Here is a 27,453-nt window from a genome sequence, read left to right on the forward strand (position 1 = left end):
TCACAACCATGAGAAGCTAGGAAATTACTAGTACTAATTTTTAGAAATAAAATTTTGATCTCCATAGTCATGTGACTCCAAGGCCTGAGGTTTTAAGAAAGCACCAAATATTATGAAATTCATTGAGAATGTGCAAGTGAGAGGCACTGGGTGAGCAGCATGCCTACCAGATGATAGGCAATTCAGTTTATTGGAGGTCCTTGTTCCCTGTCCCATTTCCTTATCCAGTGCTAGAACTGCTTGCAGGTTATTTGGCTCCTGTGGCTAAAAGCCTTGGGTCCTTGTTTACCCACACATGCATCTTTGTCTACATATCTCTCTCCCATTGTTGTAGCACTTCTGGATTTCTTTTTGACCTGTGTTAGGTTCACAGTCCCCAAGAAGAGCCATCAGTCCTGTTGAGGAACAGGTAGAATGTTATTCTTTAGAATGCTCTGATTTCTCCTCTGGTTTGTACATGCACGTAGTTCTTGCATTGCCCTGCAGTACTCATGGCTGTATGGAAAAGAAATAAGGACACAATAGCCAAGGAAACCTTAGCCTCAAAGTGGAAGTCTCGTGTTCTGCCTACCCATCTAGGTATTGCCATCATTACATCTGATGATGTTTTTATGGTTTGGCAGCTATGGCCCGAAGACAAAATTAATTTGGCTTCAAGACATTTGTGGAGATTCCTGAATTACTTCACGCTATCATTTTCTTTTCTTTTCTCTATAGAATGGAACCAGCTTCCATGTTTTTGAACAAGGACGGTTTGCCAAAGAGGTGCTGCCTAAATATTTCAAACACAACAATATGGCCAGTTTTGTCCGACAGCTGAACATGTGTAAGTAGAATTCTAGCTCAAAGAGCAGTGATTCACAGCCAGGGTGCTGTAGTGTTAGCACTGTTGGGTGTACACACATGGTTCACAAGATAAACCCAGAGATTTCAAATAGGAATCCATAATGTTAAAAACGTTTTGACCTGCTGTGGACTTTCTGAGATTTTGCAACAGAAGAATTGCTCTATTATTTTTCCATAGTCAAAAAATGTGTAAAAACCAAGCTGGCATTTTCTGAGTAGTGCCTTGAGTCTAACAAAGGGTGTTTTGAGCCTAAGAAAGTTGAAAGCCACTGCCCTAGAGTGTGCTGCCACGCAGACATCACTCGTCTGGGGGAACCACAGGAATAAAATTATAAACATAAAAATAAATAAGTTCAGATATAAAAGCCAAATCCCAAACATGGGCTTCAAAACATGTGATATACAAATAATAAACGAAGTTGATTGCTTTTGCATTGATATTTTTGCCTTACATTTCATGGTAGCAATTGGCATTTATGCAGCAAATAATTTACGATTCTATAAGTATAGTGATTATAATACTATAAGTTTCTAATTCTACGAGTAAGATGATGCCAGATGTATGCTTCTAAAATGAAGTTATGTGTCTAAAATGAAGAACTTCCCTTGTAAACAGAACAGTTTGTGCCATATGGATAAGCAATTAGAATAGAAGGCTGCAGTCTGGTTGAAAGGTTCTGGGGAATGCATAGATCATGAGAAGCTTGTTTTCAGAAGACAAAGGGGACATTTCCTAGTACTATATTTACAGGAATGCATAAAGATTATTTAAAATAATATATTATAAACTAAGGAAGTTTCATTCCATAGTCTTCTGCTTATGCTTAGTAAATCTGATTACATAAATTTAGTCATTACTTTTATGAATCTTGCTATATGGAAATTTTTCTGTATGGAAATTTACTGAAACTTGTATGAGACAGATCCTCTACCATTAATGCATCTTAAGGAACAGCTGTCACCTGTGCTTGGGACATGGCACTACTGAGGACCATTTTCCATCACTTTTTCTTAGAAAGTCATCTCTGTTGAGAAATCAGTTTTTATTGACCATTGACCAGTTGCTCAGTACACCTTTATTTGTGAATTGTAAGTATGTAATGGCATAGTTTGTATGTTAAGCCACTCTCAAAGGATCTCAGATCCAGTTTTAAAAACCCATCTAGTTGCACAGGTAAGTGCAGAGAAGTCTCCAAAGGACAGCTTTTAGAAGGCCCAGAGGCCATTTAGAGGCCCAGAGACCCAACGCTCACTGAAAGTCAATGACATGTAATACTGATTTGTGCCTTTGAAAATCTCTCCCAGACTCTTTTTAGAGTAGAAATCAGCAGGGATATTTTATAAGAACTGTTTTTTTTAAGGCTTTGATAATATTAAATTGCTCCTGGGCTTAGAAAACTAGATTTTAGTGTTGATTTAGCATTTCTTATTAACATCAATTAAAATAACATACTATCCTTTCTTAATTATTGGGGAGGTATTGATGTTGGCATTGAAAAACCCACAGCAACTGAACATTTCACATGACTCATTCCTAAAAAAGCCCTGAATGATTACAGAACACATAATCTGTTCCACTAAAGTATCTCTTGGATAACAATATACCGCAAATTAATGTTATTAAAGGATAACATTCACCCTGTGCTGTATTTAAGACCTGCTTGGAGAACTCACAATGGGGAATGGTACTGCTTAGCACATGGGTTTGATTGCCTGTCTGGAGATTAATGTTGTCTTTGATTACATTTTAATTTTTCTTAAAAAATCTAGAAAGTAAAAATGGGCAACTGATCATGGGCCTTTCACTTCAAGTCCAGCAGTTCATAGCCAGGCTAGGTCAGCCCTGCTTCAAAGCTGTTCCTCTCTGATAGCAGTTCACTAACCCATGTAGAACAGATGAGTGATCATGGGCAAATTTGTAGTGGATAAGGGCCTCCATCATCAGATTAAACTGGCTGTAGAGATTTCACTGCCATAAACTGTCTCCATCCTGGGAGACATGTTTGCCAAGACAAATTAGGCTTGATAGGAACTACTGGGATGTTATATAACCAATGTAGGGTTTGCTCTTCACAGCATATTGACAAAATCTAAGATAGCCCTCGGGCAGAAGTGAAGGGATGTCAACTGCATTTAAGAATCAGTGGGTAAGTGTGTGTGTGTGGGGGGACACATAGGGGTCAGAGCTCTAATTTACACATTGGGATCCTTTTTCCTTCCTGTTTGGTCCAATCTATCTGTTTTTCACTAGTTCTGTTTATATTTAGATGGCTTCAGGAAAGTGGTAAATATTGAGCAGGGTGGCCTTGTCAAGCCTGAACGTGATGACACGGAGTTCCAGCACCTTTATTTCCTACAAGGTCATGAACACCTCTTGGAACACATCAAAAGGAAGGTAGGACCTGAGTTTCAGCTGCACCTCCTCTTGTAGGGGGTTGTTGTGCATCAGATGGCTTATTGTCCTCACAAGGTGGTAGAAAGGAGTCTCTTTCAAGGGTTGTGCCATTAGCAGACCTCATTTAATATAATCTTTAATCTTAGAGAAATAGAAGGTTTTTTAAAATCATCTAGTTAATTTTCACAGGGCTAGTGCTGCACTGATCCTTTCTGTCAAATTGTATTTAAAACATGCCCACTGATGGGATTTCCTCCACTCCTCTTAGATTCTTCTCTTCTTATTTTTCATGGTCTTCACTCTGATCTTTTCATTCAATTTGCCTAAGCACAGTTCCACAGGCCACTTCATACTCCTAAAAACGTGTCCCCTGTTTTAATGTATTACAACTGAATAACCTAGCTGTACATGTGAGTCCTGCTTAGAAGCCCTTGCAAAGTTTTCACCTCTCTGTGCATATGTTGTTGATGTCTGTCTTATGTTTTCTTCTCAGGTCTCAGTTGTAAAAAGTGAGGAAACTAAGATGCGCCAAGAGGATCTCAGCAGATTGTTGTATGAGGTCCAGATCCTGAGAAGTCAACAGGAGAACATGGAATGTCAAGTGCAGGATATGAAGCAGTGAGTTAATCCTATTCACATGGTTCCTTCATAACATTGGTTTCCTTGACATTGGTTTCCTTGTAAACCTTGGCGGTACTTAAAAAAATGAGCTTCACACCTTGCAAACACATTGACATTCCTGCCATGGCCAATGAAGTGTAGGTTTTTGGTTTTAGAACAGATCTATGCTGTCCAGTGATAATTATCTCAGGGCCATGCTCAGATCCTGGATGCACCTGGATCATAACTTTTTAGGACCTTTTTGCAGTATGGTTAAGCCAGTGATTCTTGACCAAAGCAGCATGATTCACAATATAAACCAAACGATCTTATGTTATTCACGTGATAAACCATAAATTCAAATAGGAATTCCATAGCATCAAAAACATTCTGATCTGTTGCAGTCTTTCTGAGTTCTTCACAACACAAGATTGGTTTCTTACTTTTGCATAGTCAAATAAGTGAAAGGCAAGATCTGAATTTTCCAAAGGCTTAAAGATTTGATGGATTCCATAATTTTGGATGCGCAGCTCAGTTCCTTTGTGATTCTTATTCCAACAAGTATACTTTGGCCTTCCTGTAAGGCTTTCTAAGAATTTTCCAAGGGCTGCCTTGAGTTTAACAGGGTTGAGAACCACTGATGTAAACTATACCAGCAAAAGATCTCTCTTTTTCATGCTCGTAACCAATGTAGTTTTGTCAGCAAAAATTTGTTGAGTGAACATGCCCTTATTACTATTGTAAATTAGGAGTAATCCTGGTGATGTCAATGGATCTATTCTAGTGGAAGAGGAGCATCAGGACTGATGTTCACGTTCATTCACATTTCAAATAGTTGCTTGCTTTGACCAAAAGAAAGCTTTTTCACTGTTTGAGCCCTTTAAGGTTTGTATTTTTAAGTTTTCCTCTGTAACTTGAAGGGAAAAAAAAGTAATGGGTGTTTGTGTGCTCAGGGAGTGTTTCTGTTTCACTTTCAGACAGAATGAAGTCCTGTGGCGGGAAGCTGTATCCCTCAGGCAGAATCATTCACAGCAACAGAAAGTGATCAACAAGGTAGCAATCAAACCAGTTCAGATAAGTTCAGAGCTCTATTGCACTGTCATGCAGAACAGCCAATAGGTCTAGAGAAGTAACTTTTCCCCCTCCTTCCAGACCTTCCATAATATTTCTCTTTCTCTGTATTATCCTCCTCTTCCTAATTGCATTGCATATGGCTGTCATAAATGCTAACAAGAACTGTGGGCATGTCAAAATGAGGCTAATTATCCCATTTGACATTATCCAGTTTTACAGCTCTGCAGCTTCAGGATAGCAATAGGAAGTTCATACTCAGGCCAGGCAAAAAGAAGAGTAATATCCTCAAGAAAATGAGTTCGCATGACTTCTTAGTGGTCACAGTGACTTTAAGAAACCATGTACTGGAGTCACAAATGCTTTCAACCTGAGCTTCTTTCAAGTGAAATCAATGGCGAGGGCTTACTAATTTCAGTGGAAAGGAGATTGTGCATTTTATTTACTGTCCATTTTGTACAGCAGTAGTTAGAAACATGAATAGGTCAGGAAGCAAGTGATCACTGAAAATGTTAGGGTTCCTCAGATTGCTCTCCAGATTGTTGTTTAAGTCACCAGAAGGTGTTTATAAAACCTATCCATATGCTGCACTTGAGGGCTAGAGGGTGCTAATCTTCCTCATTCCAATGGAATTTTCTAATGATATCGGTCAGTGGGTGTAAAAGCACTTGTCAGTGAGAGTAGATATTGCACAGTGCTACCCTAAACCTAAGATCCTTGATTCTGCCCTCACAGGAACCAATACTAAATATCAGGAGTACCTCAAATACTTCAGCAATGTTGCTTGATTTGAACAGGTACATTTTTGTGGTTTTTAACAGCAGTTGAAGTATGCCTGTCTTTCTCCTGGTTCTCCATCAAAAACTGCATCTGCACCTGTCTGGTGATTCACAATGAGTTTTGTACTTCAGACAGAGAAACAGAAGGTCACTGTTTTCACAAGGTCAAACAAGACAGGCCTACAGTGTTCCCTACTGCAGGGGCATCAAGGGGCAAAAGGCCACCCAGCTCCTGGCACAGTTGAAATTTCTGAACAGCAGCACTGCCAGTTGCCCAGAGGAGCACACCACATATCCTGTAAAGGTGACTGTCCTCCATTGCCTTTGTGGCAGCTTCATGAAGAGCTCTGCCCCCAAAATATCAGGCTGGTTGAGGAATTTTTGGATGAAATGTTATGGTGTGGGTTATGCAGGAGGTCAGACTAGACATGATCACAATCCTCCTTCTAAGATATATTGTTCTTATCTGGGAAGGCAAAATTTCCCAGTGCCTCCATTATGGAGCTAAGAGCAGATGTCATGACTAAGCTCACAGTGATTTCCTGTCCGGCAAAGAAGAGTTGTGCTCTGATTTTAACATAATGTTACAGCAGTAGCTCTGCATACACAGTAGTTGCATTGATGCTGCTGTTATTTATCCTATAATAGATGGATGCAAGTTATAGTGATGTTTGGCTTGAGTCATCTAGCAAGATGGTGCTATGCCATGAAGGATTTCTGACTGTAAAAGCATTCTTGCATCATGGATCATGTCTGATTCAGAAAGGTTGAGCTCAGTAGGATTGAAAAATCCATCAGAAATGACTGAGATCCCTAATTCAGACCCTCTCTTTAGGGACTGCCTTTTCATTTTCAAATAGCCCACGGCTTGAGGGAGAGGCTGATTCTCAGCCATCAGCAACTGCACATATGCAGTTATGTGCTTCCTTTGCTCACATGCTACCACAGGTGATGGTGCTAGATGGGGACTCATGTGTGCACATAATGAGAGAGCTAGGCCTATGTGTGTATGGCTAGTAGTGTGTGTGAAAAGGCAATGCTCAATTCTATGCACATGAAAACTTGCTGAAAATCAGGCCTGTAATACGTTCCTGTCTTGCTTTAGCACCTGTTGAAACAAAGTCCTCTTCACCAGTCTGTCTCAAATATTTCATGCCTTGTTCTAAAGAGCAGGCTCCAGTTCTTTGGGGTTTGTGCAAAATGAGGGAACGTGCATAATAAGAAGGATGCTGTGGAGGATGGAATGCTGAATCATTGTGCTGATTAACACCTGACTTGATTTCCACTGACAGCTGATTCAGTTTCTGTTTGGCCAGCTCCAATCAAACCCCAGCAGTGCGGGAATAAAGAGAAAATTGTAAGTACCCTTGCATGGCGCACACACATGCACACAGATGGATAATGCTCACACTTCATTAAAAGTACAAACTCAGCTCAGTGTGGGGTGGAGGTCACCTGACTTGGACACCATAGTGATGACAATTGAATGGGGTTGAGCTGCTGAGTCAGACCTGCTGACAGTCCTCATTCAGTGGCCTTTAGAGAACCACTATGTCAGCTTGCTGACCTTCATGTTCATAATACAGAGTGAGCCTGAGGGCCTGATCCTGGCAAAACAGATGAGGGTTTTGACATTGGCACCAGTGGGAGCAGAATGGGGCCCCAGCCAACTAAAATAGCCTATTCTTTAAAATACGGTCTTTAACTAGAATGCATGTAAAATATTTCAGGTTACATTTAACTTACAGGTGTGTTTTCTACTTCTACAATGTCTATGTTAATTTATTGTCACATGGGAGGCATTGATGGAAAGCAGCTCTTGCAGTGCTCACCTACGTGTATTTACACTTAGGAATAAGCATGTGTTGGCTGGCTACAAAGCTTTGTTCCATGTATAGAGTACCAAATGTATGCCCTATTTTGTGCTCTTAAGTGGGCGATGTGCCAGTGGTAAATTTCACCCGATGTGTGCCAGTACCACAATGATGGGCACAGGTGAAAGATGGGACCTAATTTTACTCTCACTAGCATCAATGTAAAGTTGCAGTAACTCCACTAAAGTCAATTAGGTTGCACTATTGTAGAAATGGAGTAAACCAGAGAAGAATGAGGTCCACTTATTTTTAGTTATGACTGTTGGTGAGGGAAAATTTGTTCTTGCTAAGAGTCACCATCACTTGCAGGTGTTTGTAGCACTGGGCTCTGCTTCTAACAAGGCTAGTCTTTTCTGTACTGAGCTGTCTGTAGAAGATTAGAAAGGGGCCAGAGCTATAAAGCCTAGATCCACATGCAAACTTCCTCATGTACAAGTGTGTTTGCATTCAGAGTTCCAGTCTGGGATCATGATCTGTGGTTGATGCAGTGGTGACATTGAGCAGTAGGAGTAGGAATTGAAAGAATGACAAGAAAATTTTTCCAGGTCTTGTCAAGAAAAACCCAAAGCAGATGGAAAGGCACTTTGGCTCTCTGCTTTGTAACTTGATGCAGCTCATAAATGAAAGCATTTTGCTTCTAAAGGACTTTGTCTTGGAATGTTATGACATTCTGTAATGCTAAAAAATCCAAGAGTTAATAAAGTATTGTCACCTGCAATAAGCAGAGTCTCTCTGCTTCTATAAAGGCTAGACAGAGTGGAGAGACTGTGCTGTTCCACTGGCTGTAACCTCTAGAACAAATCCAGTCTGATAGCTGGCTTCACTTACAAGCCCAGAGCCCAGGTGGTTCATAGAAATAGAGATGAAAACACATTTGGTATAGACGGATGTAACGGGTGTAATCCAACTGGCTTTACTATATTCCCAAGATGTTTATTACTAACCAGACTTCTATTCTTTTTAAAAATAACTAATTCAACTGGCTTTACCATATTCCCAAGATGTTTATTACTAACCAGACTTCTATTCTTTTTAAAAATAACTAATTCATAGATTCATAGATTCATAGATGCTAGGGTCGGAAGGGACCTCAATAGATCATCGAGTCCAACCCCCTACATAGGCAGGAAAGAGTGCTGGGTTCAGATGACCCCAGCTAGATGCTTATCTAACCTCCTCTTGAAGACCCCCAGGGTAGGGGAGAGCACCACCTCCCTTGGGAGCCCATTCCAGACCTTGGCCACTCGAACTGTGAAGAAGTTCTTCCTAATGTCTAGTCTAAATCTGCTCTCTGCTAGCTTGTGGCCATTATTTCTTGTAACCCCCGGGGGCGCCTGGGTGAATAAAACCTCACCAATTCCCTTCTGTGCCCCATGATGAACTTATAGGCAGCCACAAGGTCGCCTCTCAACCTTCTCTTGCGGAGGCTGAAGAGGTCCAGGTGCCCCAGTCTCTCCTCATAGGGCTTGGCCTGCAAGCCCTTAACCATACGAGTGTACCCTCGGATGGAGCTCATCCATGCCTGCCAACTTAAAGGCATCCAGTTCCTCCAAGTGACCCTGCACCACCTCAGTGTCTATGCTTGGTAGTCTGGCGTCCTGCTGCTGCCTCTCTACAATCCCAGTGAGAGCCTTGTCCTGCCCCTCACTTAGGAATACAGAGGCAAAGAACTCATTGAGGAGGTCAGCTTTGTCCCCCCTGTCCATCACCAATTGCTTCTGCCCATTTAGTAGGGGTCCTATTCTACCCTGGGCCTTCCTTTTGCTCCCTATATATCTAAAAAACAATTTTTTGTTATCCTTTACTTGGGATGCCATAATGAGAATGAGAGACCAGTCAAGATTTGGTTGAAGGGGTTGGCTTGTTTTTGGTGTTTTGTAACTAATAGTGATGATGAGAACACTCAGTAAAAAACAGATGCAGAAAGAATGGGCTAACCTATGAAGTCAGACCTGTAGACCAACTCATTGTGGGAAGGATTTGGAGCACCATGCTAGCTCAGCTATCTGTCACTGAAAACCAGGTCCTGTTTTTTAAGCAGCTTAATATGCTTGGCTACTTTCTTTTTTTTTTTTTTTAATGTACTAAGGTTTCCTGAAACCATCATTTTTCTATATATCAATTAAAATAATCCCACTTCTTATCCTTTCCAGAATAAAAGCACTGAACACTACCCTGAGAAGTCTTTCCACTGTGACTTTCCTCTCCCTAAAGTGGTTTTTGTTGGTTAGGATTTATTGCTGTTATTAAGCACTGACAGTGTGTTCAACATCATACAAGACAAAATGGAGTCTTTCCCTGTCCCACATCACTTCTTACAGTGTTATGAAAGGCTGGGGTGAATGGATGGTTTTATATAGTTCAAGTTGAGGATAGTGCCTAGGTACAGTTCATAGCTCTGCTACCAATATCCTTTGTGGCCCAGGGCAAGTAACTTAATTTCTTTGGCCCTTAGTTCCCCACCTGCAAAATAGGGATTAGGTAATGAATAGGTTCATTAGAGGCAGGTCCTGTCAGACCAACCTGGTGGCCTTCTATGACCAGGTCACAAAATCCTTAGACGCAGGTGTTGCAGTAGACGTAGTCTTTCTGGACTTTAGGAAGGCCTTCGACACTGTCTCTCACCCCATTCTCATTAAAAAATTAGGAGATTGTGGTGTCGATGCCTACACAGTCAGATGGGTCGCCAATTGGCTGGAGGGCCGCACCCAGAAAGTGGTGGTGGACAGATCATTTTCGTCCTGGAGAGATGTGGGCAGTGGGGTCCCCCAGGGCTCAGTCCTCGGGCCCACACTGTTCAACATCTTCATCAGTGACTTGGACAAGGGGGTGAAAAGCACCTTGTTCAAATTCGCGAATAGCACTAAGATGTGGGGAGAAGTGGGCACGCTAGAAGGGAGGGACAGGCTACAACTAGATCTGGACAGGTTACAGGGGTGGATGGGTGAGAATAAGAAGGGATTCAATACGACAAGTACAGGGTACTGGACCTAGGGAGAAAGAACCAGCAGTATACCTACAGGCTGGGGAACTCCCTTCTCATCAGCACAGAGGCAGAAAAGGATCTTGGAGTCATTATTGATGCCAAAATGAACAAGGGCCGCAAATGTGGGGACGCAGTCAGGAAGGCTAACCGCACCTTGTCATGCATCCACAGATGCATCACGAGCAGGTCCAAGGAGGTGATCCTCCCCCTTTATGTGACATTGGTCAGGCCACAGTTGGAGTACTGTGTCCAGTTCTGGGCGCCACACTTCAGGAGGGATGTGGACAACATCGAAAGGGTCCAGAGGAGGGCCACTCGCATGATCAGGGGGCAGCAGGGCAGGCCCTGTGAGGAGAGGCTACGAGACCTGAACCTGTTCAGTCTCCTCAAGAGAAGGCTGAGAGGGGATCTGGTGGCGGTCTATAAACTGACCAAGAGAGACCAGCAGGCAATGGGAAAGTCCCTGTTCCCCCGAGCATTACTGGGAGTAATAAGGAACAACGGCCATAAGTTGACAGAGAGTAGATTCAGGCTAGATATCAGGAGGCGCTACTTCACAGTTAGGGCAGCTAGGATGTGGAACCAACTTCCAAGGGAAGTGGTGCTTGCTCCTACCCTGGGGGTCTTCAAAAGGAGGCTAGATAGACACCTAGTTGGAGTCGTTTGACTCCAGCATTCTTTCCTGCCATGGCAGGGGGTCGGACTTGATGATCTGCTCAGGTCCCTTCCAACCCTACCAACTATGAAACTATGAAATAGGGTGTCTTGCTTTTAGTTCAATATTGTGTTGGCAAATCCACACATGAACTTCCGACAGGTAGAATCTGGGTAATTTTTTCAAATGTGTCACTTTTTGTGTAGTGAAGCCCTTTCCCCTGCCCTGCCCCACCAAAAAAGCTGAGATTCCCATAAATGTTTGTCACTTTTGAAATTCTTGCTCAGAGAAGATGGGAAATACTTTGAAGCACAGGGCAGGAAATGTTGTCTTGTTGCTTGTGTCTGTTGCAAAAGGGGCAAGTCTTATGAGGCATCCAGATGAAAAGAATGTGGTCTCTTGACAAATATACATATTTGTACATATACATGTATAAGTGCTGACTTGACCCGTTGGGCAGGCTAAGTTTTGTTCTTTGATAAGAGAATGGCAGGAAGGAAAAAACTAGGGGTTAGATCTTTAGCTGCTGTTAACTGTTAGATGTATGAATGGAGTTGTTATAGTTGACCTCAGAGATGAGGATCCACTCTATGAAAACAGAATAGAGAGAGGAGGAAAAATGCGTTTTATCATTAAGTAGCTACTCTGATGCACCACACAGACACTTGGGACTGAGTGACTGGCTGGGATCCAGGCTGTGCCCTGTTCTGTGAAAGCCCTGCTGCCCAAGAGATATTGCCATGGGCCAGACTGTGGAGGAAGCAAATAATTATTGAAAGAAACTGTGGGAATTTTAGTTGTTTTTGGCCAAGAGGCCCAGAAACTGAGCTCTTACTGCTGTCTTATTAGGGAAATGAGTCACAGAATTACTGAGGATGTTGTCTGTGTCAATCCAGGCTGGTCCCATCTCTTTTTTGGGTAGACAAAAAAGTAGAGAAACTAAATGGATTCCTTGTGCTGGAAACTGCAGTCACTTTAGCTGCTCACCGAAGACGACCAAACTACAGGAACGGTTTTCAAATGTTCAGTTTATCTCAGGAACTTACAGCTGTAGAGAATTGCCCTGATTGCTTACTACCTGAGCTTGTAACCAATCCCTGCTCCCTGGAAGTCAATGGTAAAATTGAATTCAGTTCATGGTAGTGGGGCCAGGACTTCAGCTTCATGTATAGATCCTATCAAAATGCTGACAGGAAAGAGCTAATTCCTTCACATTGGCTTCAGGAAGGACCACAGAAGTCTACCCTGACTGCAGGATGACCAGGCTGGGGTGGCTGTGGGCTATTAGTAGGCCCTCTCCATCAAGTGTTCAAGGAACTAATCCTGAATACTGCTGAACACTCCTTTCCTGAGTATGTTTTGCTTCCATTCAAACCACTGAACAATGAATGAGCCCTTAAAAAAGGAACATCCTGTGGGTATGGTGGGGAATGATCCATGGAGATGAAACTAAGAAGGCATTCATGCTCTAGATCTGGGATAGGCAACATTTTCTGCATGTGGGTTAGAATGACCCGACCTGAGTGAGAGGCAGCCGGTGGGTAGGCTTTAGGACCCTGCTGTTGTCACTGCCTTTCTCCGTGATGGCACTGGGGCAGTGCCTAGAGCCAAAGCCCCATGTCCAGAAACTGGATCCAAAGGTTCTACAGGTTGGGTCGGCCGGCAGGCTGTAGGTTGCTAACCCCTGTTCTAGTCTTTTACTTTGGCCTTGGCTAAAAAAAGCCCCCTGCTATACCATAACACAGGTTGAAGTATACCCCACTATATTCATGTGGGCCCCTTATGGAGCCAGGCCATTTACTTTTCCACTTTGTAATGGAACAATGTGCACAGTCTAACTACGCAGTTATACAATATCCCACCATGCTCTGGGCAGCCCACCTCCTACTCGAACTCCTTTCCCAAAGCTGCTTCTGTACTCACGGAGTCAGCACCACTTGCAGTTCCTGATGTTAAGTCCCTCATCCCTTCAGCTTATTTGATTTCAGTGGCAAACCCAGGTATCCACATGCAGAGCCTAAAATGCAGCCCTGTTTGCTGTTGTCAGCGCTTGTCCGGAAAAGCTTGTCACGGCCATTCTGGAAGAATCCATATATAGCGCACTTGGGGTGTGCTCTGCTTTGTATCGGCAGTATAAGACATTGATTCTTTTTTATGTAGTACTAGATATGAAACAGTTTTGCCAGTGAAAAAGCCTTTGGGCAAGGGACAAGTGAGTTCATGTAGAACCAGATAAAGGGCTAGATTCTCATCTGGTTTCAATCAGTGTGGCCACCCCTGACTCCAGTGCAACTGTATCGAGTTCCACCAGCCAAGGATCTTGCCCACCCAGTTGCGGAAACCATTAGGATCAGTTAAAAATTTGAAGTCTATTGGCTTCTGCCCCCTCCCTGCCCTTCCTCCCTCCCTTCCCTGGTGACCTTTTGCCATAGGGCAGCCCTTTTTTTTTCCAGTTAGATGTGGGACACACACATGCAGAAAGCTTTGTATGCTGAGATGCCACAAATGCTCTGAAGTTAACAATACCTGGATTACATGATGATCTATTTTAACAGCATTAATGCTTCCTACAAACTCATTAAATAATTTCTTGATGTCATCAAGCATCAGGGCATCAGATGGAAGGCAAGCCTAATCAAGACTGGGGGGGATAAGTGGTATTACCCCCTCCCCCATTATTGTACCCTCCAGAATTATGTAAAATACAGCAGTCATCTTCTGTAAAACAGTGCAATGGAAGATTTCCCATTCCAATAAAGTCTTTTGCAGGCAGGCCTTTGAGCTAAAATCTTTCTTCCCTTTTTCCGCAGACCTCTGATACTAGATGATGGCAGCTCAGCTCCCCAGGTGTCCAAGTTTAGTCGGCACCTGTCTGTGGATCTTCTTCATGACTCCTATTTCATTCAGTCGGTAGGTTCAGTTCCCAACATAGATCTTCTTTTCATTCCTTCTTTCCTTCATGGATCTTCCTTGCATTTTGGGAAATGTTGAAATTTGAGAGAGAGAGTTGAAAGTTGAGAGAGAGAGAGAGAGAGAGAGAGAGAGAGAGAGAGAGATGCTAGACTAAGTTGTATTCATGTGTTTATTCACACATATACCATACTGTAATGAAACAGCACCTGTCTAACTATTTCACTGCGGTGGTCCATGGTTTACTGCTATAGTTTAAGCTTGATGTTTCGTTCCTAAGGTGACTGACCCAACTCTGGCCACTGCTTCCTAGTTGTAGCTAGCTCACAGAAAGACAACTGGGGCACTGCCCAGTGTTGTCCTAGCCAAGCTTGTGGTTATAAGTGGCCTAGAGAGACTACAGTTTAGGCTACACCTCAGTGGTTAGTTAGAGTCCTCCCAGGCTTAGAGTTTGGCAATGGGATTTTCAGAAGCACCTAATAACTTAGGAAGATAAGACCCTGAATCCCACCCCCAGACTCTCTAAGTAGGGAGACCTTACCCAAAATGGGCTGGTAGTTGTACAACAGGGTTGTTAGTCTAATTTTAAGAATAGGTTAGACCAAGACCTGTATGGTATGATTTATATAGGAATGATCCTACCTTGAGCAGTGGGTTGGGCTAGGTGACCTCCTAAGGTCCCTTCAAGCTCTACATTTTCTATGATTCTACTAAACGCTCATGGATCTTTCCATCAAGGGAAAGTGAAAGGATTTTGATGGAACTCAATCCCCCTGTTGTTGTTTTTTCAATTGAAATAGTTATTTGCACAGCTGAATTTCAGGGTTGATAGCTGAAAGATTTCACATATTTATTGTGCTGTATTTTAGGTATGGCCCAGTCCATTTTCCTCATGTGAGGAGTCTCACTAGTTGCTTTGCTGACTTCAACTAAACTCCTCACAAGAGCATCATAAACAAGGTTTGCCTAACATATCACATAAGTTCTTACTCTCAACAGCAGTTTTTTTCCTTCCAAATGAAGTTCCACTGAACTTAACCAGACTGTGCTTGGCAATAATGAGTAGCTTTTGCCTATTTGCTACAGCCCAATTAGGAATGATGTAGCTGTGTCACCTCAATGGAAGTTGAAGAAAACAAGAGTGCATCATTTTCTCCCTATCTGTTGGGCTTCTTGTAGGTTCAAGGAGTTGGGTGAAAATCAGCCAAAATTCCTGTGCTAATCCATCTCTGTCTCCTCCTGGGACCCTGCATAGCTGACATAATGAACTTGCTACTTATTTCCTTTGGTGTCTCAAAATGATAATTTTGCATAATTTTTTTCAGCCATCTACAGAACCTGTCTCTTGTTTAAACAGTCCCACTATTGCTGGAGGGCCTATTATATCTGATGTTACTGAAACATCACCACCTAATATAGCGACAATGCAGTCTTCTGCAGATGATAACAGGTAACGAACATTATCATGATCATAAATTTAGGAAAATGACCAGAATAGATTATTACCAGCTCTTAATTCTACTACAATATCTTCATCTGAGTCACTCCTAGTTGCCCTGCCTTTTCATGGAGAGCTATTTTGTCTGTTTTACAACATACTATATTATCAAACTTTCAGAACCAGATTGTGACATATTTGAGCATAAATTCCAATATGAAGTTGTAGGCTTTGTGCTGGGAACTACCACACACTTCCTTGAGATGTTCTCCATAGTTCCTTATCTATACATTCTTCTTAAGAAACTGGCTATTTTAGTCCTTGTCAGAAAATGAGATCTCTGACTATGTTGGTTTTATTTTTTTAAGAATCTAAGTGAAAAAGTAAGCTTCCTTTTGGTTTTGATGAGGAAGAAATAGAATCATCTTCCTGGTGATAAGAAAATAAAAACAAGATTGCAACAAATGCTCTAAACTTTTAGGTCAATGTACAAAATTTCCAGAAACTTTCAACCATGAAATACAGAGCTATTTCAGAGCTTAACTCCTGCTTCTAGACAGTAAGGGATTTTAGAGCTAGTGTCAATATTAAAAGCAATAACAATGTGTAAACTGACAAGAATGATGGAAGTCATGGAATAATTTTCCCAGGAGAATAGACAAGGCAGTTATTCTCCTGAAAAGATCTGCTCATAGATATACCAGGTGAAACCAGGCCACCATACAATTTCCTGAAAGCATGCTAAGAGTTCCAGGTAGAGCTCTACACTCAGGAAGCCATTTTCAGATTCTGACAACAATTTAAATTGTTCCTGGGAAGCTTATGAACAATGCTGCTTATTTTTGAGTGCCATCTACTGGCAATTTATTTATTAACTATCTACATATATGCACATATTTATTTTGTAGAGAACAAAGATATAATGAATGCTTAATGGTGTGGAGTCTGATAAAGGTTTTATTAGGATGAACTTCTGACATGAAGGTTTTACCTGGATGAACTTGGAGTTTGACATTAATAAATTCTGCAAATGATCCCAGATGAGCATTGGTGACTTTTGTACCACCACATGTGCTTCATATACCTACATGTGTTGTACTCTACAATTGCAGTGTTTTAATTATTTTTATCAATATAATTTCAAGATCCTTATGCCAGCAGAGAATCTGGCTCACTATACTTATTTTTTTTTTTATATTTTCAACTAAAAGAATAACAACCATCTTAATGCAGGGTATTCCCTGTAGACTGATCATCTGAAGTTAGTTAATGACCCAGAACTGTACCTGGGATCAAGAATTCCACCTAACTGGTTATACATCTCCATAACATAGCAAAGCTTCAATCATTGTTACTTTTGCATAACATGCAATCTGAGGAGCACACCAGCTAGGAAGTTAATGTAGTAGGAGAATAAAAGCAGATATTACTATACACCTTGGTTCTCTTAATTCTGGTAGCTGTGTAGTCTGTAACACGACTGAATTTTAAGGGACACAGTATCATGGAAAGAACTGTGTATCAAATGGAGCTGCTGGGCAGCAGAGACCCCAGTTGTATTTATCAAAATATGTGCGAGGTGAAATCAAATGTAAATATCCTGTCATTGATCTGACATTTGAAATCTATGATTCTCCAGCCAGCTTTTCTCCTTGACAGATCTTGCTAATGAAAAGTGGCCTCCCCACTTTCCTTACATGTAACACAAAATGTATTTAATTTAGGTGTAGGTAGAATTCATTTGCCTGGATACTGTGTGAATGAAGGCTGGGGAATCAAGTCATGGCTGTAGGATCAAAAGTAGAAACAGCCATTTTCACACTCATGCCCTTCCCATGAATGCAAAGCCCCTGCTGAGCATATGAACAATGCTGAGACTTTCCTTTGCTTCAGGGAAAAGTGCCTTATGCTGATAAAGGAAGAACCGGTTAGTCCTGGAGTGAAAGCCACATCTGAGCCAGATGCCCCCCTGAGTGGCTGCAGTGTCTGTGCTGAACCCCCGGTGTTACCAGTGGCAATGGTTCAGTCTGTTCTAGAAGGCAAAGGGAGCTGTGGTGCACCACAGCCTGCGAATTCACAGCCACCAGAAAAAAGAGGCAGAAGAGCACCTCTGGACAGGTGAGGAGAGGAGAGCAGCTGTGACCTTCCTTGCCATTGTGCTATCTGGCTGATGGCTGAGTAACATCTCGTCTTCTGATAACATCTGTAGCTGTATAAGCTCCATCATGCACAGGATTTTGCACTTAGGGATCCTGTAGCTCATGTAGCTCCTGCCAGAAGTCCCACTGAAAGCATTGGTACTTTGAACAGGAGTAAGGGTCTACATTTCTTTGCAGGATCACAGCAATCTGAGATAACCAGGGTTACCGGACATCCTTTTTGAGACCATCACATGCCATGGTGGTTAGGAAGGAACTTCACTCTCTATTGCCATGGCTTGTTGTGTAATTGCCTTGTTTATTTAAGAAAAGAGAGAGGAGACTCCTCTTTTTCTGAGAGCCATCAGAAGAATGTTAATGAGTATCATCGAGTTTCCAGCAGATTGAATGTTTTAATTATTGCCCATCTTTTATTAAAACTAAGGCCTTCTATGCAAGGGAACAAAGAGTTGTGCATTGGTCTTGTATCCTTTAAATGAAAAAGTTCATTAAAAATGATGGACTATGACTTATAACCAAGCTTTAAATTGCTAAATAAAGAATTATTAAAATACCTTTTAAAACAAAAAGATGCCAATCTTTTTCCATTCCTGAACAATGTTTGTCACATGGTTGCCTGTGATTCCAGTGGTCTAGCCCAGGGGTCAATGGACTTAATTAATGGAGCCCAGTCTAAGGCAGGCTGCCACATGCTGCCAGTTCTCACCTCCCCACCCTGCTACCTAAGGCTGTTGATCCCCATGCCACTGCTGATCCCCCATTGCTGCTCTCCTAGCTTCACAGGCTGCATACAATCTTTTTGCTGGCCAGAAAGTTGGGCCATAGATGTTGATCCCTAATCTAGACTCAGTGCCCAAGTGATGTCTTGGAGGCTGATGTTCGTATAGGATGTTTCTGTCTTTGTCTACGTGTTTTCATTCTACGCTGTATCTGTGACTTACTGGGCTCATCTACATGTGACATTATGTCACTGTAGCGATGTGCTATGACAACATAGCATCAGCATGCACAAACTGTGACACCAATGCTATGTCATCTTGGTAATGAGCTACCTTGCTATAGCACGTTGCTATGGTGACATAACTGCTAAAAATAACCATATGCCATCATTTAGTACTTCCTAAAGCAAGTACTAAATGATGATGCAGTAACAACTGTGCCATGGGGAACATGTGTAGGTGCACCCACTAGAATGCATTTTAAAATGAAACAAAAAGATGCAAAGCCAGGTTATTAATGGGTACAGTTAACGGGGCTGTTGAGTCCTACCCCTGGGCTTTATCCAGAACAAGATGGCATAAGCCAGGGCTAAAAGTGGCCTGCGAACCTGCTAAATAAGTGTTGGACATCTGACTTTGGAAAGCTACCAAGTCAAATTTTCTATATAAAAGTGTTTTCACTTTTTCAATTATCTCATCATTTGGACTGATTTTCCTCTCATCTTTCCACAGAGCAGAGACTTCTGACCCCCTGGAGGGCACTGATTTGAGCTTGGAAGGCCTCCAACTATTCCTGAGAAGCCAGCAGTACAATCTGGAGCCTGCTGGCATCCTGGATGTGAGTGCCAAGAGCCATGCATAAAAAGTTGCATAAGAGAATTTGTAGTGCCCAGCTATGGAACAATGCTATGTATTAGCTCCTAATCTATTAACTATTTACAGATATGCCGATACCATTTTTTTTTAGTGCACTCTTCACATTAAGTGTTTCAGACTCATGTTTTTCTATGTCTTGGGTATATAGTATCCACCAGGATAACTAAACACAGTGCATGTGGGAAGGCTAGGTTGTAAGACCTAAAATAGCTTAAAAATCTCACAATAAGATAAAAATAGTTCCAATACTGTTGTCCAGCTAGCTGGCTAATTGGTTTCTTATCATATTCTGAATCCTTTGTGGACCCACCTCATCCAGTTGGCTTATGTTTGGGGCTCTTTTGCCTTCCTCTTTTCTTCCAGTTCTTAGAAGTTCCAGTGGTGTCATATCGTGTCACTACGTGGGTCATTCCCCATCAGGGATTCTCAGGACATTTTAGCTACAAATGGGCAATGGAGCTTCATCCATATTGTATTCTCACACACACACACACACACACACACACACACAGTTTTATTCAAGTAATCAAATAAATTATACCTATAGAGAATGTTTCTCATTTATGCTTCTGGCAGTTACACTTGGATAAGTAAGAGTGATTGATCAACAGAGAACAGCTATATTTTCTTGTCTTCCATGGTTAGATCTTTTCAGGGCCAAATCTTGCAGATCTGAGAATGGCTGTTGACTTTCTAATGATGGAATCCAGTTCTTCTTTTTCTGTATTATGATTTTTTCTGCTAATACTATAACTAAATTCCTCTCCCTGGATAACTAAACATCAGATTTACTGGGTGTGAGTCAGAAGGTATCTCCAGATAGTTAAGAATGGCCTGATTTTTTAAGGAACTCTGGGTACTCAATTGAATGTCACAGTGAGAATGGCTGGGTGCAGGCCTCCTTTGAAAGTTTTGCCCTTCTAAATTACTGTGCCTTCAGATAGCTCTTCAAAACAGACTATACATCTTAAAGCCTATGTAGGAACCTTTACCTTATGCCAGGAACACCCATATCTTTTTTCAACAGGTATTTAATCCAAATTTGTCTGTGAGTGATTGGAATATGACTGACGTGGAGGCCAACCTGTCACCGGTAAGGGACACGTGTTTGTGTCTGTGTGTGAAAAATAACATAAATATGAAATGGCACTGGACAGAGCTTGTACATTCATGGATAACTGAATTACTTACAACATTTTTTGAAAGATATATGAATATCCTAAATGCTGTTTGTTCCAAAGTCCCTTACAAAATTTGTATACTTGAAAATGCAGGCTTCTGTGGGGCGGGACTGCTTAAAAGCATGGAGCGACATAATAGAACCATGTACAACAGAAAGTTGTAAATATATTTAATGGTAGAAGCTGCAGGAAAAAAAATGAATTGAGCTGGAATTTGACACTGGGACCAATATCACTAAAGTTCAGTGGAAGTAGAATGATAACAGAGGGGCAGAAGAACTAAGGTTTCAGAGCCAGGGTTTCTTCTGCTGCTTGAGACCAGTGGCAGAACTCCAGTGCTACAGTAGCCACACAGGGTGAAGTCCTTTCTGCAGAATTGCGTATGAGCTTCCTTTACTTTCTCTGACAAAACAGGATTTTACTTCTCTTATGTCAGTGCTAATGAGGTAACAAATGCCTCTAAAGCTTCAGAACATCAATGTCCCTTACGTTTTGTTTTGAATGTAATAATTGTGAATTTTCTACTCAATGTTTTTCTTAGCAGTTAGGAGGGAAAATTAGCCTTCTTAAGCCTAGTTGGTATTCCCAAGGTTTAACAGCAGGGTGCAGTTTCTTTCACAATGGAGGTCTCTGCATAAGAGGCTTCTATTAACAAAGGCCAGCAGCTACTCAGAGTGACCCTGACCCCGAATGTAGAAGGAGCTTATGTGCTTTATCATTCAATCCTTTAGCTCTAAAAGGTTTCCCAGCATCAGAGGGAGACTCCCATAATGGGCTTGTTGGTCCAACAGGGTAGCAGACTACAGTCTAAAAGCCTTCCAACAATAACTCCACCAGCTATGTAGCCAAAATCATAGTGCAAGCAAAAGCAAAAGCAAAATTCAGCCAGGTATCCTAAGCCACAAAGCACAAGGTACTTTGAAACCCCTGACATGCATGCTTAAATGTTCTTGTGCTGAGCACCCTCAGCTTCCAGTCCAGTCAGTAGGTTTTGAGGACATTGTTCATCTCTCAGGATAGCTCCAAGCATGAGGTAATTCAGGGTTAAGCCTCCAACATCACCTTTAACTGAGTTGCTGACACCTCAGAATCTGTACATTAGAAGGTAGTAAGACGAGCCCTGGGTATTTGGAACCAGTTAGAAATTAGACATGCTTTTTGTTTTATGGCACTTAGTGTTTAGCTTTAGATGCATTCTTAATCAAATTGGACCAGTTAATTAACATCGTTTCTTGTTGGGTATAGGCATGCCCTTAGCTAACCCAATTCGATTAAGAAAGAGAGATTCCTGCTCCTCCTATGCACCTAGCTGGTGCTACTTGGTTCACAGGAATTTTAATGTAACATTAAAACTCTCTTAAAAGCATGTGGCATCTTTGAAGTGACAGGATTTTTTTACTTTCCAAGTTAGCCTGAATGAATGGATTGGGCTAGGCAGGGTTCTTCCACACAAGGTATCTTACCACCCAAGTAGCTGTGAGGCAAGACAGGGAAATTCAAAGAAAAATACTTCCTTATGAAAATATGAGTGGGTAGGTCAGCTAGGGCTAGGACTTCATTGACTTCAGGTTTATTATAGATGCTTAAGTTTGCAGTCTTATGGTAATTCCTACTGTGTGCAGCCCTGCAGTTAGTAGAAGAGAAGCTAGTAGGATGAACGAGGGAATACAAGGACAGTAATGTACCTGGGAAGATTGAGGATTTTGAAAAGGGGGGTACAGGTGGTATGATTCATCATCACATGTATAACACACATTTTTCTCCAGTTAAAGAGAAACTAGAATGCTAGGGGCCCAGTGCTATATGGTTTAGTTTAACATCAAAGCAAAAACAAATGTAACTTTATTGGAATGTGCACCAATTTGCTTGATATTAATTTAAAAAAACGCAAAAATAGGCAAAGGATATTGTTTTATTTGTCCTGGAGTAATTGGAACATGAGGTGCATCTCTTCTTCATATTTGTAAAACAAAATCTAGCCTTCATGACTGTCTTCACAGTGCATCCAACACTTCATTGTCAGTCATTTCCACACCTGAGTTAGTATTAATACACCTAAGTTCAGGTTTTTAGCTACAGCTAAAAATGGTTTGCAGGTCTGTGAAATAGAAGAGAGACATTACCAGACAGTAACAGTGTAGAAGAAAGGATAGTTTGAAGAGTGAAACATCAAGATTGTTAAAAAGGAGAAAGGGTCATTAATACCTGTGGAGTGGAGAGAGATGAGTAGGAATCAGGGAGATGATAATGAATCATGAAGTCAGTTGACTCTCTTGGCACTGCCTGAATAGAAATGTTGCTGTCCCTCCCAGGCAGTTGGTTTTAAAGTTTGGGTAGAACCAGGATCAAAGAGGGGTGCAGCTGCACCACTGCACCTCTGTGGATCTGCCTCTGATAGTCAGCATATGCTATGCTATACTAATAATTATTGATCTTGAAAAATGACTTAGCTCTAACCAGTTCCCTATCTTTGTATAATTGTACATTGTAGTTTGTATTTTTGCATCAAGATTCAGCAACTCACAGTGCAACTGGAGAAGAATGCAAATGAGCTGTCTTCAAAAGCATTATATCCTTTGTTTATGCCACTTGTCCAGGTATGTGCATTCACTCTTATTGCATACACAACAATGAGCATACAGGAATTCAGATGAACTATTAAGCATTCCTATAAGTTAGATGAAATGTCCAGCAGTGATCATTTAGCATATGATAAACATTTTACAGAACAGAGCAACTTGTATGCTTCAGTTTACTGGTTAATACTTGATGACGTTTCAGGGGAACCCTGCCCACAGCAATATGATGATGATAATAACAGAAAAAGGGAGAAATTGGAATTGGTCGTGCCTAGGTTGTAGAAGTGAGAGAAGGCTGAAAGTGCCTGGGTAAGTGGGCGAAAAATTGCTCTTACCCAGCCTGCAAAGTCTCTTATCCTAATCAATTCCCCATGTATCTCAGCTGCAGAGACACAATCCAGAGCCCAGTGAAACTACCAGAAAGATTCCCACTGACTTTGGTGGCTTTCATACCAGTCCAAGTTCCAAACCTGGGAGTTTTGAAACCCTTCCTGTGAAGATAAGACCCCCTCAATCCCTGTTTATCTCAGTATTTCATATGATCCAGTCTTGAATTCATAAATGACCAGTGGCTTAAGTGGTAATAGATAAACTGAGAATCAAAAGTAATTCCTTTGTGTATTTGTATTCCTAGGGAAAGATGTAGGTCTTGAAAGCACCCAGCAGCTTCTCACTGATCATCCAACAGGCTTTGGAAACGACACCATAAGCCTACCTGAAAGTTCTGTTCCATCTGAAAATATGTCTTCCTTTCTCTTTTCTGTGCATCTTGAAGGAGCTATTCCATTGAACCTCAGATCTCTGACTGAATGTACTGAGTGATTTAGCTTTTTCAAGAAAGTAGTGCTTCCTGCCTTCCCCAACAAAAGATTTACAAGTTTGAATGTAAAGAAACAAAAGTGACTCAGAAACCCATGGAAGAGTTATCCTGGCTGTTTCTTTTTGAACTGATGGGATAGTCCGTCAGCTTAGTTGCTAGCAATGCCCATACTGCACCTGTTCTCCAGTGTTTGCCCAGTGCAAAATTTACAAGGTGTTGTTGTCTTCCAAAAAACAAAATTCAACCTTTTCTCTCTCATGTAAGGAGCAAGTTTGTTATTTTCTTTATCCACAAAAGCAATTAATTCTGTTTAAGCATTCACATGGTTAATTCCTCTGGGAAAAGCTTTTAAGAATCAAACAGTGGAGTAGATGGCAAGGTTGTGTCATGTCTGTTAAAACATAAATGAGTTTTATGAACTCACCATGGTGTTCACTAAAGGAAGACCCATGGTTTTCAAGTGGACTAGCAAGTGTATGGATGTGAGGGGAATTTTGACTGCCTTACTGCAGAAAATCAGTTGTATGCTGGCCCACCCACTGAAAGCATTTTCTTTTTACCAGTTTCCTTCTTTTGATATAATGAGATGTGCTCCTATCTTTCCCTTATCTTTCCTTTTTAAGCAGGACACCCTGAATATGTACAATCTCCAGTTAGTGTCAGTCTTTGCAGGAAACAGCTTTACTGAGTAGCCTGTACTAGCCTGCAGGCATGATTCTCATAGGAATGAAATAATATCACACCCACCTCACCCCCTTCCAGTCCAAGCACATGGCATGTGACTTCAACCTGCCTTCTCTGAGAAAGACTCAGAGCAGCACCAAACCAACACACTCCACTACACATACAATTCTCCCCTTAGGTAAAGATAAAAGAGAGAACAAACCACTTAACAGATGTTAGTTATGTCATGTGTTGCACATCTGGAAGGCACTCAGTTATGAACAATTATCAAGGCATTATAAGAACTTCTATAGAATATTATATAAAATAGAGCATAGGGCTAAATATTATTTTCGTGGTCAGGGGTGTTTCAACATCTCACTTACCCATCCAGTCGAGGGAATTTTGTCTTGGCATCGACAAGGAGGTTGTTCTAATCCCCTTAATACAATGTAGCCAGCTTGTCATCTCATTCACATGCACAAATGAGGTTACTCAAGTTTTTTAATGGGACCTGAAGTTCCTTTCAGCACAGATCCCAGCACTGGGTAGGGAAAGGGCTGAAATGTATGGTCCACTCTGTCCGCTAGCTTTTCTTCTGTCTTTTCTGCCTACTTGGTCAGCCTTTCGTTTGTCTCCTCTTCCATGTGGTTTCTGAAGACTATGTTTCTCAACAAAGCAGAGCTTTGTTTTTTATGCTGTAGTTCTAGCATTATATCAAGGTTTAGTAAGGAGAACCTTAGATTGACTGTGTACTATTTATTTCAATATTTCTAAATAAGTTATTTCCTTGGAAAAATTACTGGCTCAGATACATGGCAGCCAACCCAAGCAAGCTGAGGGTGAAATTCCTAGCTAAAACAGAAACTGGGTATATAAGCCAGAACAGTGTTAATGGAAAGGAGCACCTTATCCACTCACACTGCTGTGACGAGTCATGGTATTTAACTATATTTATGAGCATCTTGAGTGGTCAAGTGACATCTATCCCAGACAAAGCTGTCATTCATTTTAAGCTGGTCTGCAGTAAATTCTGTTTAATGGGGAAAAATACCCCATGTAAATGGACTACCTCCTCAGGGCATTTTTTCCATCCCCTTGTCAATAAATGAAAACCTGTAAAAGTTCAGAAACATTGTGCTTGTCAGCAAATTTTGTCCCGTTTGACTAATAACAAATGGGTGCAACTATTTTAAGTTTTGTTAGGTTACGCCATCACTACCAGACATGGTATAGTCCTTTCAGAACTGATAGTGTAGCAGCATTTTCATGAAATTACAATCAGTGTCTTTATGCTCAGGACTACAAGAAACCCATGGCTGCCCCACAAAGAGTGGTGTTTAGAAAATACATTGGGGTAGCTTCTTAGACCACATATCCCCTTTTGATACTTGTGTCCTTAGAAAATTGTCCTTCAATGATCACACTCGCTACTGTAACTTGTGTTTTTTTGGCAATGTATTGACCTTTATTTATTTGATTTTTTTCTGTTTACTTATTATCTCCGATTAGAAACCTGAAGATTGTCTGGAGGCTTATTCCACCTGACAGACGTATGTTATCTTTATCCAAAACCCATGTATTTCTATGGCACCTGACATACTAGAGTGCTATATCAGTGAGCTATTTCAGCACATGCTTTAAGTCTATGACAAGTCCCCCTGACTTTGCTGGGACTATCACATGTTTAAATTATCCATGTGCTTAAGTGCTTTGTTGAATCAGGACCTAACTATGGTTAGAAAATGAACTTGAATGGGATAGCTACATGCAAACAGACATTTACTTGATCCAACCCAAAAGGATGCATGAATCCAAACTAACTCCTTTATAAAGAATTTTTAGATTCTGGTTTCTCATATTACCAATCGGTATTCTGTGCTTACCATCAGCAGCTACTTTGGGGTGATTCTGTCCTTTTTTTTTAGACCATTTGCTCTACAATAAACATTAGATTGGAAATTCATGGTAAGAGAGGAACCCATAGGAACAACGTTATGAACTCCTGTCATGAGGAAGCGTGGTTGTATTTCTTGGCTTTTTACACTTTGTTAACTTTACTTGAAGTTAATGAGCTGACACTGCCTTTTGCACTATGCTGTACATTTGTAAAGTTTTACAGAGAACTCAAAATAAAAATGTTGCCTTTTTCTCATTTAATCATGCTTAGCCCCTCTTTCTTTCCACTCCATGCCTAGGCGTTGACTTTTCTTTTTGCTGGGGGGTCCTAAGATGATGAACCTGTGGAAAGTTTTATGCATTTCAGGTGACTGCCCTCTTCCAGAGGGGGCCAGGGCCCTTGGGCCCCCATGCACCTGTAAGGTTTGACCTCAAAACTACTACGTAAAGCCTAAGCAAAAGTGAATGTTATGTGTCGAATGCCCATCTGCAATGATAAGGAGCAGACAGTCTTAGATAGAGGAAGCTTGAAAACAAAAAACAGAATCAGAGTTACTGGAACAAAGAGCTCATTATAATACTAAAAATCACACCCCGAGGCGGGGAAGATATATGTTAATGAAACATATATGTATGTTAATGAGATACATAGCTAAAACACAGGTATAGAGACATGCTCAGTAAAGAACTCCTTGCGTCACTCCTTTATAACCAATTAGCAAACAAGGATGCTTATGAAGATTCAACCTCTTGTATATAAGGGGCTCAGTATTGAATATGTGTGTGCTTGTCTTGTGAAATTATTCCGCTTGCACCTTTTATTGCTAGCAATAAATCTTTTTTATACTTTCACCCCTGGTATCTTTATTGGCCTTTGCATACCGGGCACGAACCCAGACTTGAGCTGGGGCCTAACACACCCAGCACCTCTGCTTCCATGCATCTTCCTTGCTAAGAAGTGGCCATAGCTCCAGATTGAAGGGAAATTTGATTGTCAGCATTT

General features: G+C 41.3%; 1 protein-coding gene across 1 annotated transcript in view; it reads left to right on the plus strand.

The window, feature by feature from the left end:
• Positions 1-27,302, plus strand: part of HSF4 (heat shock transcription factor 4) — a 38,406-nt gene extending 11,104 nt beyond the window's left edge. The window contains exons 2-14 of the mRNA XM_059713743.1: positions 718-826; positions 3,114-3,241; positions 3,735-3,859; positions 4,819-4,894; positions 6,984-7,048; positions 14,017-14,116; positions 15,442-15,566; positions 17,448-17,672; positions 19,165-19,270; positions 20,336-20,401; positions 23,000-23,080; positions 23,371-23,377; positions 23,703-27,302. Coding sequence (XP_059569726.1) covers positions 718-826; positions 3,114-3,241; positions 3,735-3,859; positions 4,819-4,894; positions 6,984-7,048; positions 14,017-14,116; positions 15,442-15,566; positions 17,448-17,672; positions 19,165-19,270; positions 20,336-20,401; positions 23,000-23,080; positions 23,371-23,377; positions 23,703-23,890 — 1,401 coding nt within the window. The 3' untranslated portion in view covers positions 23,891-27,302. The remainder of the gene's footprint in view (positions 1-717; positions 827-3,113; positions 3,242-3,734; positions 3,860-4,818; positions 4,895-6,983; positions 7,049-14,016; positions 14,117-15,441; positions 15,567-17,447; positions 17,673-19,164; positions 19,271-20,335; positions 20,402-22,999; positions 23,081-23,370; positions 23,378-23,702) is intronic.
• The last annotated feature ends 151 nt before the right edge of the window (positions 27,303-27,453 follow it).

This window comes from Alligator mississippiensis, chromosome 10 (assembly GCF_030867095.1).
Source record: "Alligator mississippiensis isolate rAllMis1 chromosome 10, rAllMis1, whole genome shotgun sequence".
Classification (NCBI taxonomy): domain Eukaryota; kingdom Metazoa; phylum Chordata; order Crocodylia; family Alligatoridae; genus Alligator; species Alligator mississippiensis.